This window comes from Lygodium microphyllum, chromosome 10 (assembly GCF_053477565.2).
Source record: "Lygodium microphyllum isolate KBCC chromosome 10, Lygodium_microphyllum_v1.1.10, whole genome shotgun sequence".
NCBI classification, from domain to species: domain Eukaryota; kingdom Viridiplantae; phylum Streptophyta; class Polypodiopsida; order Schizaeales; family Lygodiaceae; genus Lygodium; species Lygodium microphyllum.
Genome location: NC_141144.1, coordinates 27,525,705 through 27,541,179, shown reverse-complemented (window position 1 = coordinate 27,541,179; position 15,475 = coordinate 27,525,705). Strand labels below are relative to the sequence as shown.

Sequence of the window (15,475 nt, the reverse complement as noted above, 5' to 3'; positions counted from 1 at the left end):
TTGTCTCTCCCTTTGGCATGATGAGCTCGTCATAAAGAAGCTGTGTGGAGATGGGGGTATTGTGCTGATTTTCAAGTAAGGGCATGGACGGAACTACTAGGCAAGGGCAAGCGCGGGGCACTGGGAAAAGCAACTACTTACTGTAGGCTACAGGAAAAAGAGGTAGAAAAGTAGAATTCAAAAAGAAAAAGATAATGAAGAAGACTGGCATAGCCAAGCAACTTGCATGTGAGATAAGCACGCAGCAAAAGATAGGGAGCAAGCAGCAGGCAAGCAAGTGCAAAGGAGGCATGGTGGGCAGTAGGCAAATAGACAGACACATGCATGAGCTAGAGTAGGTAGGCGAGATAGGAATAACCAATTGCGTGAGTACGGCCCATCCCATATAGCATAGGCCATGCCTAAAATAGGGGCATGGTGTCCCCTTGTTGGGGACATGAACGGGGACATTTCCTGACCCGCTTTGACATTCTGCCCGACCTCACCATGTTGGGAGAGTGTTCTGACGTCGCGAGGGCCTAAGACGGCTGTCCCCTATTTCTATGAGGTTAAGCTTGCACACAAAAAGGATTAAACCTTGAAGTATGGGCTAGATACACTAGAACAAATAGTTACAATCAACAAGATTGCACAATCATGAAATGTTTGTACTTTGTACATGTGTGGGCTGAAAGCTTAAAATACACATATCTTTGCATGAAAAATTCATATGAAGATAATAGCATTATTTTTGTAATATACACACACAGAGCTTTCGCATAATACCCATATTACGGATCCCTAAATTTTAGGGATCCCATAAAACTTTAGGAGATCCCTAAATTTTAGAAGCCTTGGATTAGTCTTTAAAATGCTAGTCCTAATAAAAAATAGAGATAGCATTCTAAAAGTAGTAAGTTTTGTATTTTGACAGAGCTTACTAAATTTGGTTGTTTCTAATCTTGACACCACTAAACCCAAAAAGAAAGGCCATAAATAAGAGACAAGTGTCTTGATTCCGAGTGTCCTACGACTTGTCACACCTCATGACATGTGGTTTGACACTTGTCTTGTGCTACTGCACTTTTCATTTTTGCACTAGCTCTTGCCTTTTCCCTATACAGAGAACTCGTTTTTCTTCATTCTACATTAGTTTTCTTGGTTATAAACTATTGTACAACAACTAAAGATAGCCCTATCTATCTACATAAACATCCTCTACTCCTCCATCATCAAATACCCACATATTTTCTCTTCTTCTGCTATTGTTTTACAAAACAACAAACTCATAAATTTAATACAGCCTTTTCTTCTCCATTCACGAAAAGGTCAGCGACTGAGTCAACTAAGTAGGCTGAAAAGGCAGCTATCTATCAAGGCTGTATAAATAGGGCAACAACTAGGAACAACCAGTCGCGTGCTAAAATAGTCACCAACAACCAGAAACAGCCAGTCACATGTTGAAATAGCCGAGAAGTTGTCTAACACATAGAAGAGTGACCAGAAAGTTGTAGCCAAAGCTGCAAAATGCAAGCAGGACATGAGACTGATGATGATGTTAGCAAAACACAAGCGTGTGAGGGCTCCATATAGGAGGGCGGCTGCTGCAAACAAGTTGCCAGCTATTGGAAGGGGTAGGGCTGCAATCGCCAAGGGCTGGACAGCATGATGGAGATGGCTAATAGCTGAACTCTACCATGTAGACATGATAAACCTGCACAAAAGGACGGGGCTGAATAGTGGGCAACCTGTCTATGTATAGACATGGAAGGATCCTCCCAATTGGAGTTTTGCATGTGGGACATAGAGACTCTAGAACCACTTCCCGTTTAATGGAACTTTTGGTAATTTACTATTTTAGGGTTGTTTTAAAGAGCTCATCAGTGGGTAATGAATTTTTAGCTCAACAACCCTTCTCATGCCCAAAACTGGAATAAAAAAGGGACTAGAAAAAAAGCTCAAGCCCATTTTTACTGCAAGGTATCCCACCCTAAATTAGCCAGGGAATTGAACAAAGGGCGCACATCAGTCGCCTAGGGGCCTACCAAGACTACAAAGACAATGGTTATGTTACCAAGGGAGTCCAAGTAGTCGCCCCACAGAGGACAGGGCATTGCACAAAGGGTGCTCATCAGTTGCTCAATGATCTACCAAGTCCTGCAAAGATGGATGAGACCACATTGAACCTTTTTTGGGGGGGTTGAAGAATAGATGGTTTGTGCCCTATTAAGTAATTATGCCCCGTGGGAAGAACAAAAAGGGATGGTAGATCCAACACATCACAAAAGAAACAAGCTAACGCAACCACTTATAATGAGAGAAAGGGTGATGAAGTATAGTAAGGTGATCGTAAGGTGACAAAGAACCACCAATGGAGAGAGCTTAGGATCCGTCTAGGTGTCATTTGCACAATGAGATACATAGAGTAGTATACTACATGATGAGAATGCGTATACAGTAGGTGCCACTTGAACAAGGTCTTCCGTGGAAAAATTATTCACTTGTCCAGGTGCCCCTGTACAAAGATATTAACAATCATGCAATGCAAAGGGGAGATACAAGGAAGGGAGGTTAATAATGGAGACAAGTGCATACTAAGAAATGATAGAAACTCCCTCTCAACCTTGGATATCAAGGCCGAAGGAGGAAGAGGAGCCTAATGCTGGTCTTTATGTGATGTTGAGAACCATGGTAATAGATTAAGATGAGGATAAAGCACCCCGACTGGAAGAGCAAGATAGAAGTCACTATCATGATAGCATCAAGAGAGATGTTGAACAATCCACCTTGGGAGGGGAAGCCTTCATGCTGGTAGAAGAGCAAAACTCGTAGGAAGATGAAACCACGAAAGAAACAGTACGCATTCCATGTCTCTAGCCTAGAAAGGGCCAATGCAAACCTACATGTGCACCAGTACCCTCATGGGTGCAATCGGCTCTCCAACGGCAAGGAATACCTACAAAGCCGGAAATTTTGAAGGGGGCGGGGGGGGGGGGGGGGAGGGGGGGCGCGTCGTGTCATGATGTGTGTGTTAAGGGAAAGGGGGGAGACACATCGTGTCATGGTGTGTTGAGGGAAGGGGGGAGGAATGTCACGTTATGTTGGGGAAAGGGGAAGGGGGGCGCATTGTGTCATGTTGTGCTCTATTGCGCGCAGGGGGGGGGAGATGTGTTATGTTGGGGAAAGGGGAAGAGGAGGGGCGCATCGCGTTGCGTCACGCTGTGCTGTGGTTTGGGGGGGGGGTGTCACGTTATGTTGGGGAAAGGGGAAGGGAAGCGTGTGACGTCGTGCTGTGTTTGGCGGGGGGGAGAGATGCATCACATCGCGTCATGGTGCGTTGAGGGGAGAAGGGGAGCGCGTCGCATCGTGCTATATTTTGGGTAAGGGGATTGGGATTTTTGAGTTTGAAACAAGAGAGCACGTCGGGTCATAATGTAGAGGGGAGCATGTTGCATCATGGTGTATGCATGTGGGGACGGATACCGTGGCATAGCAAGTGGGAGTTTGCACACCCCCCCCCCCCCCCCCCCCCCCCCCCCAACACCACAACATGGCACACCTCCCCTCAAAAAACCCTACTCCACCCATTCCCCCCTCCTCACAACATGGCACAACCCCCTCCTCGAAAAACCCCACACCACCCAAACCCCCCGCCCCCCCCCCACGACATGGCATACCCCTCGCTCCACCCGAACCATGGCACCCCCCTCCCCATGACATGGCACATCCCCCCGACATGGCACATCCTCCCACTCAAAAAGCCCCGCTCCACCCAACCCCCTCTCCCCACGACATGGGACACCCTCCCTCTTCAAAAAACCCCGCTCCACCCAAATCGAAGCATTCCCCTCCCAAAAAAACCCAGCTCTACCCACCCCACCTCACCCCCCCACGACCTAGCACCCCTCGCCCCACGACACAGCACATCCCCCCTCCCCCCTCCCCCCTCCCCACCTCAATGAACCCACTCCACCTACCCCACCTCAACCCCCCCCCAAACCATGACATGGCACACCCCCCCCTCCCCCTCCTCAGAAAACCCTGGTCTACCCAACCCCCCCACGACATGGCACACCCCCCTCACCCAAACCGTAGCAAACCCCTCCCCAATAAACCCCGCTCCACCCAACCCTCCCGTGACATGGCACCACCCAACCCCCCCACTACATGGCACATCCCCTTGCTACACCTAAACCCCCCACGACATGGCACACCCCCTTGCTACACCCAACCCTTCCGTGACATGGCACTACCCAAACCCCCCACGATATAGCACATCCTCTCTCCTTATAAAACCTCGCTCCACCCAAACCCCCCCCCCGGTCCACCTCATGACATGACAGCACCCAACCCCCCCATGACATGGCATAGCCTCCTTGCTCAAAAATCCCCCCACGACATGGCATACCCTCTGCTCCCCAAAAACCCTACTCCACCCAACCCCTCGCGACATGTCACACTCCCCCTTGTCTCTTCTCTCCCCTCAGAAACCCCGCTCCACTTGATCACCCCACCTGCCTCCCCTACCCACAAAACCCTACTCCAACCAAACCTCCCACGACATGGCACACCCCCTCTCAAAATACCCCGCTCCACTCAACTTCCCCATGGCACTAAGTCAATCGCAACGAGGAGAGGAGGCACCAAGTCATGGCGAGGCGAGGGGGTTCCCTACCATGATGTCTGCATGGCTAGCCTCGATGGTGGGGAAGCGGAGAATGAGTGCATGCTCTTTTGAGCTCTCCTCTTCTGTGCTTTTCTTGCCCACTCTTCAAGCGGAGACATGCGTGTCTTTCTTGATATTCATGAACATGTATAGCACCTTGGTGTCCTCATCCACTTTTTCATGCATCTTCAGCCCCGTCACCCGAACATGTACATGAGATGTGATCTCTTCTTAGCTTATGCTCCTATTACAGCTGCTTCATCAAGTATTTTGCACATAAGGCTTCTCCTCTTCATAACCTTATAAAGAAAAATAGCTCCTTTCCTAGTGGAGGGAGAAAGAGAAGATAGCTTTCACAAAGCTGAAAACAACTCTTACTTTTGGATCTGTTTTAGACATCCAAATTTGGTAAAGCCATCTGTGGTGGAAGCAAATGCTTATATGATTGTATTGGTGCAATGTTAAATCAAGAAGGCCATGTTGTAGCCTTTGAAAGCTGTCATCTAAATCATGTGGAAAAAAGATATGATTTTTATGAAAAGGAGCTCTTAGTTGTAGTTGATGCTTTGAAGATATAGAGGTATTATCTATTGGGTAATGAATGCCTTACAAAAACTGATTATCAAAGCTTAAAATATTTCAAAACTCAAAAGCATTTGTAGGAGAAACATGTAATATGGGAAAATTTTCTATATATCTTTCATTTTCAAATTATGTACACTTCAAGGCAACATAATGTAGTTACCAATGCACTTTCTAGAGTACCTTGCATGATGAAGAATACTTATGATCAAGATGTCCATTCACCTCAAACCACCCTAAGAGGACTTGTATGTAAGTAATTTGGTTTCTATTCAGCTTGAGCTAGATCGCAGAACATTTCATTGTACTGTCTTCTAAGTAATACAAGTATGCACACTTTACTTTTCAAAAAATAAAAATTGAAAAAAGGTATAGATTGAGCCCGTCACCTGGCCATGGTTCATGATTGACAGCCATGAGCCATGGCAGAGTGCCAACTTCCAAGTGCTTCCACCAAATACCATTCATATCCCAATCAACAGTGTAAGAGCCAGAATGTCTTGCATTTTCCGTGCTAGTATTTTCTACATGGTCATCTCCTACATACTGGCCCCATCAATCTGGAGGATCCTTCCCTAGACAACCTGGAGGATCCCTCCCCTGTCTAAACATGAGCTGGTCCCTCTCATCAGTGCCCTCATCTATGAGGCCATGGTGTCTCATGATTTTTATTGATGCACTCTCCTTGATGCCTCTGCATCTTCTATCTGCTGCTCTTGTTTCTTATAGTGAAAAGTTGTGAATGAGTAGTAACCAATGGAAGAAATGTAAACTGATTAAATGCTCCCTTCCAACAAGGGATCCTACCAAACAAGCAATAACCACTCCAGACATATAAAGCCACACCTTACCAGAAATCTCGTTTTTAAATTATTGGTCATAAATTAGATGCCAGTTTTCTGAACTTTTGTCTCTTGAGTTCCAACATTGTGGCTGAGTTTGGATTTCTCACGGAAAGCTAAAAATTGAAAGACATTTCCACGATCCCCCCGTGCCCCCGCCCCCCCAACAGTTTAAAAGGTTGTATGTAATTGCACATTTTGTTTAAGAGATAGAAGGCTTCTGTCTATTGATCTAGAATCTGCAACAATATTTCAGTCAATTTTCTGATGCAAAAAACATGTTGCAACAATATGCACTTGCACCTTTCTCTAAAAACATGGTGCAGACAAAAACTTAAAGTGGCTAAACAGGGATACAAACCTTTGGCACAACTCCTCCAACAGCTGCTGGGGGCTGCCAAGGTTCTGTTTGCCACTTTCCAAACAGAACAGTGACAACAGCTTCATCACTACTTTCATCAAGCACAGCAGAATGTTCGTGCCTTCCTTGTTTGTTCATCAACCGAGAATTTTTCACCATCTGCAAGAAACAAATCCCTATTATGAGGAGTCTCAAAAACGGTACATGATAATGCAGAATAAATGGAATCCTTTGAGGGTCTGACATTGGAAATAAGTGTGCAGGAAAGGGTCCAAATGCACACCTTTGCTGGAGTTTCACCTTCTCTTACTTTGAACCCTTCTCGGAGCCATCTTTCAGCAGTATGCAGATTTTGGACACATGTACGAGGGTACACAGGCTGACCAGCACTATATCCCAAAATCGGTCCCCTTGGATACAGAGTTTGATATTTTGTCAGCCATTTCTCCAAGGCATATAAGTGATGATTCTTGTATGCCTTCACAATCCATGAAACATGCCTTAGACAGGAGGATGAACTTATCACAGTATGCATACAAATCTTGATTGATACCCAAAAGCCTAAAAGCCCCAAATTGAAAAATCACTTCCATATTGTGTGATTGGAATTCAAAAAGCACTTCATCACAATATTTTCACAGCAAAATCACTTTGCTTGGAACATTTTTGTTACAATTCTCATTGGCAAGCCCCCCCCCGCCCCCCCCAAACAAAAAAAAGGCAACCTGTTTGCAAAATAGGATGAAAAGCAGGCTAACAAAAAGTCTCAAATAAAGCTTCAATGCTAAACACTTACCTGTGCTGCGGTGACCTGCAATTAAACCTGCACTGAACTACCCTATCTTCAATACCTAATAAATTTCTAGAAACGACCATTCATTCAAAGAACATTTCCCTGCACCGAATCCAATGATGATCCATATTACTGCTTCTCCACACAGTGGTCATTCATATTCATTCATAGGAGTAACATAAGGACCTCACTCCATGCAGATATCTAGGTTTGGGAAAACCCCATTGCTACTCCTCGAACCACGAGCATCTTCTAATCCTTTTACTGATACCACTCCCCAAGCATAACAGGGTTCTCCTTGCTTAAACATTTACCCAATTCTGGCGCTTTCATGGCATACCTGCCTTGAGAGTACCGACTTCTTTCTGTCCTGAGCTGTTGAAACTTACAGGTGGGTTCGTTGATAATCTGCATCTGCGGTTGTGATGACTCTCTAACAACTCCTGCCATCGCGACGTGACACTCCCCCCCCCCGCCAGCGCCAGTCCTCCGCCCTGTGCCCTCTCACCTCCCGGTCGACATTCCTTTTCTTTGTATGGAAAAGGGCCCAAGTACTCTAATTTCTCTCACAAGGGCCTGAGCTACAATCTTGTGAGAGAACTCGTATAGCAATGCGTTTCTATAAATCATCATTCAAATAGAAACACAAACAAAACCATAAGAATCTAAGATTCAAATTTCAAGAATCAAACTATGCAGTGAATGCCAATGATAATAAATTACAAATATGTGATTATGTATAATTATTAAAAGAAATCTTGGGGTTGCAAATTACCAATGTGGGCACACAATTTTCATATTTTTCCCACCATGAGACAGGCTGAAGTTGAGTCTCTCTTAACTTCGCAGTCTCTCTACCAAAATGCAAGCTCTCATTGCATAATGTCAAAAGATCATTCTCAATCCTTTGAAACATTGACACATCGCCACCTATCACCTTTGTTATATACTCCATGAATCCCTCCTCTAGCTCCTTACACTCACTCTGCTCATCATCTCGCCAAAGAAGATGTAAAACATGGGCCACTGCATGAATTGGTCTATGAAACCAATTCCATCTCCTCTCCCACACAGCTATGATTTGAGCAGTCCTTAAGATGTTAACATTGAAGAAATGTCAATTCAAGTCTCAAGAATAGTTATTCAAATTTCAAAATTCACACATATAATATCAATTTGTAAAATAAAGACTCAAGAGTTATTTACTTGTCCGAGGGAAAAAATGCATTTTTTTTAGAGCCTCTCCTATCTTATCCATATACTCATAAAGAAGACCCATAGTGCTACCCTCCATATTGGTAATGTGTAGCACTGTGTAGATAGGATTAAGAGTTCTCACCATAGCTTCCACATCTTTCCGCCAAGTATCATTCATGACATTGCACCGAAATGCCATGGTCTTTGGATAATCATACTCATCCCATTGCATGAACTCATTAGACCATATAGTGTGCACCAACTCCTTGTGAATGCACACCAATCTCTCGAGCAAAATGAAGATGTAGGCAAATCTGGTGGTGGAGGGTTTAAAGAACTAAGGTGGCTAAATAAGCGAAATATGGTAAGAACCTTGGGCCTCCTCCTCACAAAATTGACCATACTTGTTGCCATGCTGAATATGGCCTCAATCCATTGAATTTTGCATGTATCCTCAATCAAAAGATCAATGGAATGAGAAGCACATGATGTCCATACAATGCTTGGAAACTCCTCCTCTAACATATTGCCCATGGAGACACAATTGCTTCCATTATCGGTCACAACGTGCACAACATATTCAGGCCCGATTTTCAAGATGACATCCCGCAAATGTTGCCATATAAATGCACCTGTCACTACAAGGCCTGGCAAAGAGGTATCAATGGCCTTCACAAACATAGTGCCCTTATAGCATGAGACCATGACATTATACACATTTCTCCTACCGGCGTCAAACCATCCATCACACAAAACGGTGCACCTATACTTCTTCCATGCATGCATTTTCCTTCTTGAGCTCCCGTGTGTGTAGTGCCTCTAAGGATGGGCCCTCCCATTCACATCCAATGCGATTGATGGCTTTTATGGTTCGTCTCCATTACTTTGTTTTAGCCACATGGAAGGGAATAGCACATCTAATGAACAATCTCATCAACTCTCGAGTTGCCTCAGCTATGGCTTGCTTTTGCATAGTAGCATGTATGCTAGCCCTCTGTAATGAACCTCTAGGAGCACCTGAAACATAAGGCTGAGGCAAAGGAGTCCTCGTCGCATGTGAGTCAGAGACCGAGACTGAAGCGGATGCACTTGCAACTGGATTTGATGCAACCCTACTTCTCTTTGACGGTCCAACCACCCTTGTGCTACCCTCTTGTTGTTGAGCTGTGGCTAAGTCTTGGTCCTGTTCTGCACCAACTGTCGGAAGACCAAGCCGTTGATTCCTCCATAAATCAAGACAAAGCTTCACATCTCTTGGCACATTGGCACATGGAGCTGTGTCTCTTCCTGGCACATGAGCAAGATAGTCTTTGACCCTAGTGGCAATCCCTGTTTTCACCATGCCACAATAAATACATTTCCACTTTTTAGATCCACCTGACCCCTCATAAGGTTATGAGAGTAACATGGCGCCAATTAGGATCAGGAGCCATGGTATTTTCATGGCTGCAAGCTGTCCAAACATCAAACAAATAACACATAAGGCTGAAATAATGTGCACATGGCTGGCAAGACAAAAATTTTCTTACATCTTGATTGAAAATTGCAAAAATTCAGTTATGAAATCTATATGTGCCATGAAAACAGGCTAAATGTTCACAAAGAAATGACACATAAGGCTGAAATGTGTGCACACAATTGGTAGGACAAAAACTTTCATACATCTTGGCTGAAAATTGATTATTGCAAACATTCACGTCTGAAATCTGTATGAAACAGGCTGAATGTTCACAAACAAATGACACAAGGCTAAAATAGTGTGCACACAATTGGCAGGACAAAAAAATTCATATATCTTGGCTGAAAATTGATTATTGCAGATATTCAGGTCTGAAATCTGCATGAAACAAGCTGAATTTTCATAAACAAATGACACACAAGGCTGAAATAGTGCACACACAACTGGCAGGACAAAAAAATGCATATATCTTGGCTGAAAATTGCAGACATTCAGGTCTGAAATATATAGGAAAACAAGCTGAATGTTCACAGCCGAAGGTTACCTTTCGAGAAGAGAGCTTTCAGTGTTACTGAGTGACCACGGGCTGATGTGCAGCAATTCAGGCATGATTGCTTCAGTTCGAACAGGTGCAGTAGTAGGAGAGTCCAAAACAAGCAGGGGGAGAGACGAAATATGCAGGCGACTAAGAAACACAGCCTGTTTTGGGGGTTTTACCCTGCCCATCCCCTGTCTGGCAAAAACGCTGTTTCCCAAAAACGGAAACGGCCGTCTCCCAGAAATGCCGTTTTTGGAAACTATGGGACTTAGGAGGCTTTCGGCGGAGAGAGACTTTCAGTACATGCAACCTTAGTAGAGCTCTGGACCTCCATCATTCGCTCCCTCCACGGCCGATGGGATCAAGTGTAGGGCCAGTCCAGGGCTCATGACGAACTTTGATGGCACTTCATGCGTACTTGGGGCGACCAGGACTTGTTTTTCGTGATGCAGGCAGGCAGCCCCAGATGGCAATACACCCCCCCTCCATGGCTTCTTGCCCCCATCCCCCCCAGACTGCCTTGAGAGACTTGTATACATTATGTATTTGTGACTTTCATCAACTCCAGCTAGTCTGTTGAGCAGGAGCACTCCATTGTAATCTGTTTTTTTTTAGTAATATAATTAGCCACATTTTACTTGAAAAAAAAAAGATAATTTGCATCTACAAGAATACAACTTTCCTGCTACTTGCCCTAGAGCCTATAGAAAAATGCTTATAGAACTTAGTCATACTTACTAGTTGATCCTTGTTGAACACGACAACATCATATACACCTGCTAGTTTGGATATTTACATTCCCAATTCCCTATCACGTACAACACGCACTTAGCCACATGTTAATTGGAATGCAAACAATGACGTGTATATACCACAAGATGCGATAAAGATTGAGAGTAATTGGATTATAAAGCGTAAAGTGTGAGGCACTTAGGTCTCAAATGGTTGTTGAAAACTATGTGACAGCAGTCTGTGCAAACTAGGGGTTAAAAAGGTGTGATAAACGTATCATGCTATCAAGGATACAATGAGAAATACAAGGCTTCAGGCTAAGATCTCAAAGGATGGGGTTGGACAAAAAACATCAGAATAAGTAGACTGGCAAGAATGCTTATGGAGAGATGAGAAAGGCCATTGTTTATGGATTCGATGCTCCAAACAAGCTCACCCAGCCAAGAAGATCACATTACATACATACTTGTCCATCATCCAACATCTATGAGAAAAAAAACTGAGCACCAGCTTTTTTATGCCTAAACGGAATCTGATCAATGTCCTGCTATCCATAAGATTTCGAAGCTGCATAAAACACAAACAATCTAGTAAGTAGGACCATAGTTGCACTAGTACCATGTACGAAAGGTTTCATACTATACCATACTTTAGGTAGCGTACCTTACGTATTAGTACCATAAGGTACCAAGTTAATGGATATATCTTTTCCCATTCGAATTGCACTTTGGGATGAGCTAAATGCTCCTTATATTAATATGATTCTCCCATGAGATTAGGTTATTTGAGATTCAAACAATTTCTCTCAATCTTCTCTCTCAAGCCCACACTTCTCTTATTTGTATGATCATTCATGTATGATGTATCCACTCCCATCTATGTAGTTGTAAGTTGTAGGCAGTAGAAGCGCATGTTGTGCATGCAGCATTAGGTTTTGGCATGTTACCCTCAAGTATTCATCTTATATACTCTAATAGCATTGCTATTTAGACTTGAAATATCTATTCTATTATATTTAGTCCAAAATAATCAAGTTAAATTTTTTTCATACTAATATCATATTGTACCTTATAAAATCTTAAGGTACCATTTAGTATCGTATTTTATCGTACCATACTGTACCGTACCTTTCGTACCTTACAACTATGAGTGGGACCAATCTCTGCATCCCATGCATGTCAAGATTCCATGATGTAAAAATCTGCCTCCTTTGTAGAATGCAATGTCATCAGCTGCAGAAGCCGAGTTTCCAGAATTTGTACAGAAGCTATACTCCTAATTTAATTCTCTTGACTAGCATTGGTGAAGTCAAATATGGACTTGAACCATAGATGCCCTACACCAAAAGTTGGCATCCTCTAACACACTATGCCTGCTAAAGAGAGCTTCATTGAGCTCCAATATGACAACCTTTTTGTTAATATTCCACTGCAAGGTCTCCACATAAGAATCAAGATATCTCACTCTAGTCTAGGAATCCAATTCACCATAGTACAATGTGTCTCTAGTCTAGGGTGGGAAGGACCTGATCATACACAAGACTTGTACCAGTTAATGAAGGCTCTAGAAGCTAAAGAATGGTAGCTTGATCAGTAGTACTGATATTACCATTGATGGCTCACAGACACAATCTGTAGGCATTTGACTGGTTAAGTCCATTTTCAACTAGATTTATCTAGATCTGTGCATTTCCCAATCAAGACTCGGCACATCACATGCGGGACTGCACCCTAGCTTAGGATATTTACCAAAGAGCTCTGCATCTGCCTTTATCAGGCTTAGTTCAAGTGATGATCTTTACTTGGGGAGTGCTTGCCTTATTGTCTACTTTAGGATTAACCAAATTTTACAAGGGTCACCTAGCAATAAAACCATCAGAGAATTTACAGATTCAATGTCTCTCTTACGCAGAATGGCTGGCCAGTCAAAGATAGAAGATCATCATCATAGTAGCTTGGCATATAAGGTCAGATGCAGAGGAGCAATTGATCGGCAAAGAACAACATTGGCAGAGTGCAAGAGGAAAACTGTAGGAGTCTTTTCTTGTGTCTGGGAGCCTTAGTTTCAAAAAAGAAAACCAAGAGGTAAGACATCATATTTTATGCTCTGCACAGATTCTCTCACCCTCAAATATAATGTCCGACTTGGGGTTCCTCTCAGATGGAATGCGTCATGCAGAGCAGCAGCAAACTTGATCCTGGACAAAATAAACCTAAATTGGATCACTAAAAACTGCCCATTGAACATCAGGCACATGTCTGCACACAGTCCAATCCATGCTCATGGCGTGTTTAGTATTTGCTTGCCCTTGCTCATGTAGAGCAAGAAGCAAAGAACTTGTTTTGCAATGCATGATCTGCTGGCCCATAGCACATGAATTAAAATGTGGAAAAATACTGTTTGATCTTTGGGCTACAAAAGCTGCACCAGACATTTTTGAACCTTTTGGAGGTATCATCTTGTACCAAGATGATCAATTTGCATTTTCTTTCCTTGGACATGTTTCTGGGCTCTCTGGATTATCTAGATACTTGATAAAGAACCGGTTGAGGAAATCAGCCAACAAGCACCAGATGAAAGAAATACCGGGTAATATTCAGGGCAAGAATTAGAAAATCAAAGAAACAACACCACCAACACTAATTCTAATGAAGCAGAGCTTCCCAGTTTCTAAGGCTAGGAAACTATGAGCTCTTGTAATTAGTATAAGGGTACTGCTTCTGCCAAAGAGCCAAGAAAGGGCAATGTTTTTTTTTTGGACATCCAGGCCTGTTCTACCTAAAAACCAAAGTAACAATTCAAAATCTCAGATAATTGCAAATACACAACTAATATAAATTGAATTGTGAAGTTTGAGCACTGAAAGTAATACCTGCTGATTCTTTGGAAGTGGCTCTGTATAAGCACGTACGTCTAGCTCCATGTCCTCTAAAGAACTACGACCATAAGAGAGCTTAGTTTGAGATGGTAAGGCTCGTGAAGGTGTACTACCTGCAGTAACCTTCGTGCTTGGTCCTACATCTTTTTTGCCTGCATTGGGGGTCTCCAATGCTGGGCCTGGTGATGAAGTTGCAGCAGCTTCTAGCTGCTTCAGAGGAGCCAGAGTTGCAGTCCACCAGTCATTATTTACTCGTAAAGGGACTGCAGTAGACCAGAGTGTCACATAACTGCAAATCGTAACATGATCAACGTGTTACACCAAAAGAACCACTACCCTAATCCCTTCTAGAAACAACCACAACAACAGGGAAGCTTCCTGAAAATGGGCTATTGAGCAGGCATTTACTGATTCAAACTCGAAAAAAATAAATCCACTGGTCACCTAAAAGTTGTCAATCCATTTTGATAGAGATGCAAAAGAGTTGTTATTTAATATTTAAAACGTCAGAATGATTTACCGTCGTGTAACATCTTTCGCTCCATTTCCAGCAAATGCCAGCACATAACCAAGGGGGATTTTGCAAGAGGCTGCAGCACCTTCCACAATATTTGCACTGTCTAAAATCCCTCTACCAGCATCAAGGTGTACCCATCTTCCTGCATCACCTTCTCCACAATAGACCTCAGCCCAGTGAAGTAGAGGCCCCATTTTTCGTGACCAAACTGCCCCAGTTGTTGCAAGGTTACTTGACTTGCTTTTTGCTCTTGTGTTTTCTAGGTACTCTGCCGCACCATTAGGTCTCCCTTCCAAGATCTTTGCTTGTTTAGAATTAGTAGCATCTCCCTGCTGTTGAGGATTATTCAAAATTTCCTCCACCCCAGACATTTCTGGCCCAGAGTTCATACCAGTAGCAGTTGCAGCAATGGCCATTGCTAACTGAAGTTCGAACTCTAAATCGCCTTTTTTCTTTATCTGATGTATTGTTTCAAGCTCATCACACCCTTCTCGCTTTCTTATGCTTTCTTCCTTCCCACTTGATTGTAATCTCAGTCCTACCTGAGCTTTCCTCATACTGATAACTTGACTGCCATCCAAGTGACTAGAACTTTGTAAAGATTGACCATCATTCTCCCTCACTGTCTCCTTTTGCTTCTGTTCACAGATCATTTTGTCTTTTCTTCCTTTGTTTGGACTACGTTTTGAATGAGGAGAAGACCCATCCTGTAAATGTTCAGTAGAAGCCTTTGGAGATCGGCGCTCACATTCAGCAAGAGACCACCCAAGACTTGCTGCACGGGTCCTGCTTAGAATCCGTTGAGAGAGAGCTTCTGCATTGCTAGCCCCAACACCGTTTCCTGAAGAGGCCTCAAGAGAGGATGCATCCGGTTTTAATGAGGTAACATTGAGCACTGTCACGTACCTGCATCAATATATGCTAAATTAGG

General features: G+C 43.5%; 1 protein-coding gene across 3 annotated transcripts in view; it reads right to left on the bottom strand.

Annotated features, from left to right (window-relative positions):
- Nucleotides 1-15,475, bottom strand: part of RAD4 (DNA repair protein Rad4 family) — a 160,763-nt gene that overhangs the window by 4,341 nt on the left and 140,947 nt on the right. For all 3 annotated transcript variants that reach the window (XM_087686125.1, XM_087686127.1, XM_087686126.1), the window contains 4 exons: nucleotides 14,548-15,450; nucleotides 14,022-14,316; nucleotides 6,714-6,908; nucleotides 6,431-6,589 (listed from right to left, as the gene is read on the bottom strand). In XM_087686125.1, coding sequence (XP_087542251.1) covers nucleotides 6,431-6,589; nucleotides 6,714-6,908; nucleotides 14,022-14,316; nucleotides 14,548-15,450 — 1,552 coding nt within the window. The remainder of the gene's footprint in view (nucleotides 1-6,430; nucleotides 6,590-6,713; nucleotides 6,909-14,021; nucleotides 14,317-14,547; nucleotides 15,451-15,475) is intronic.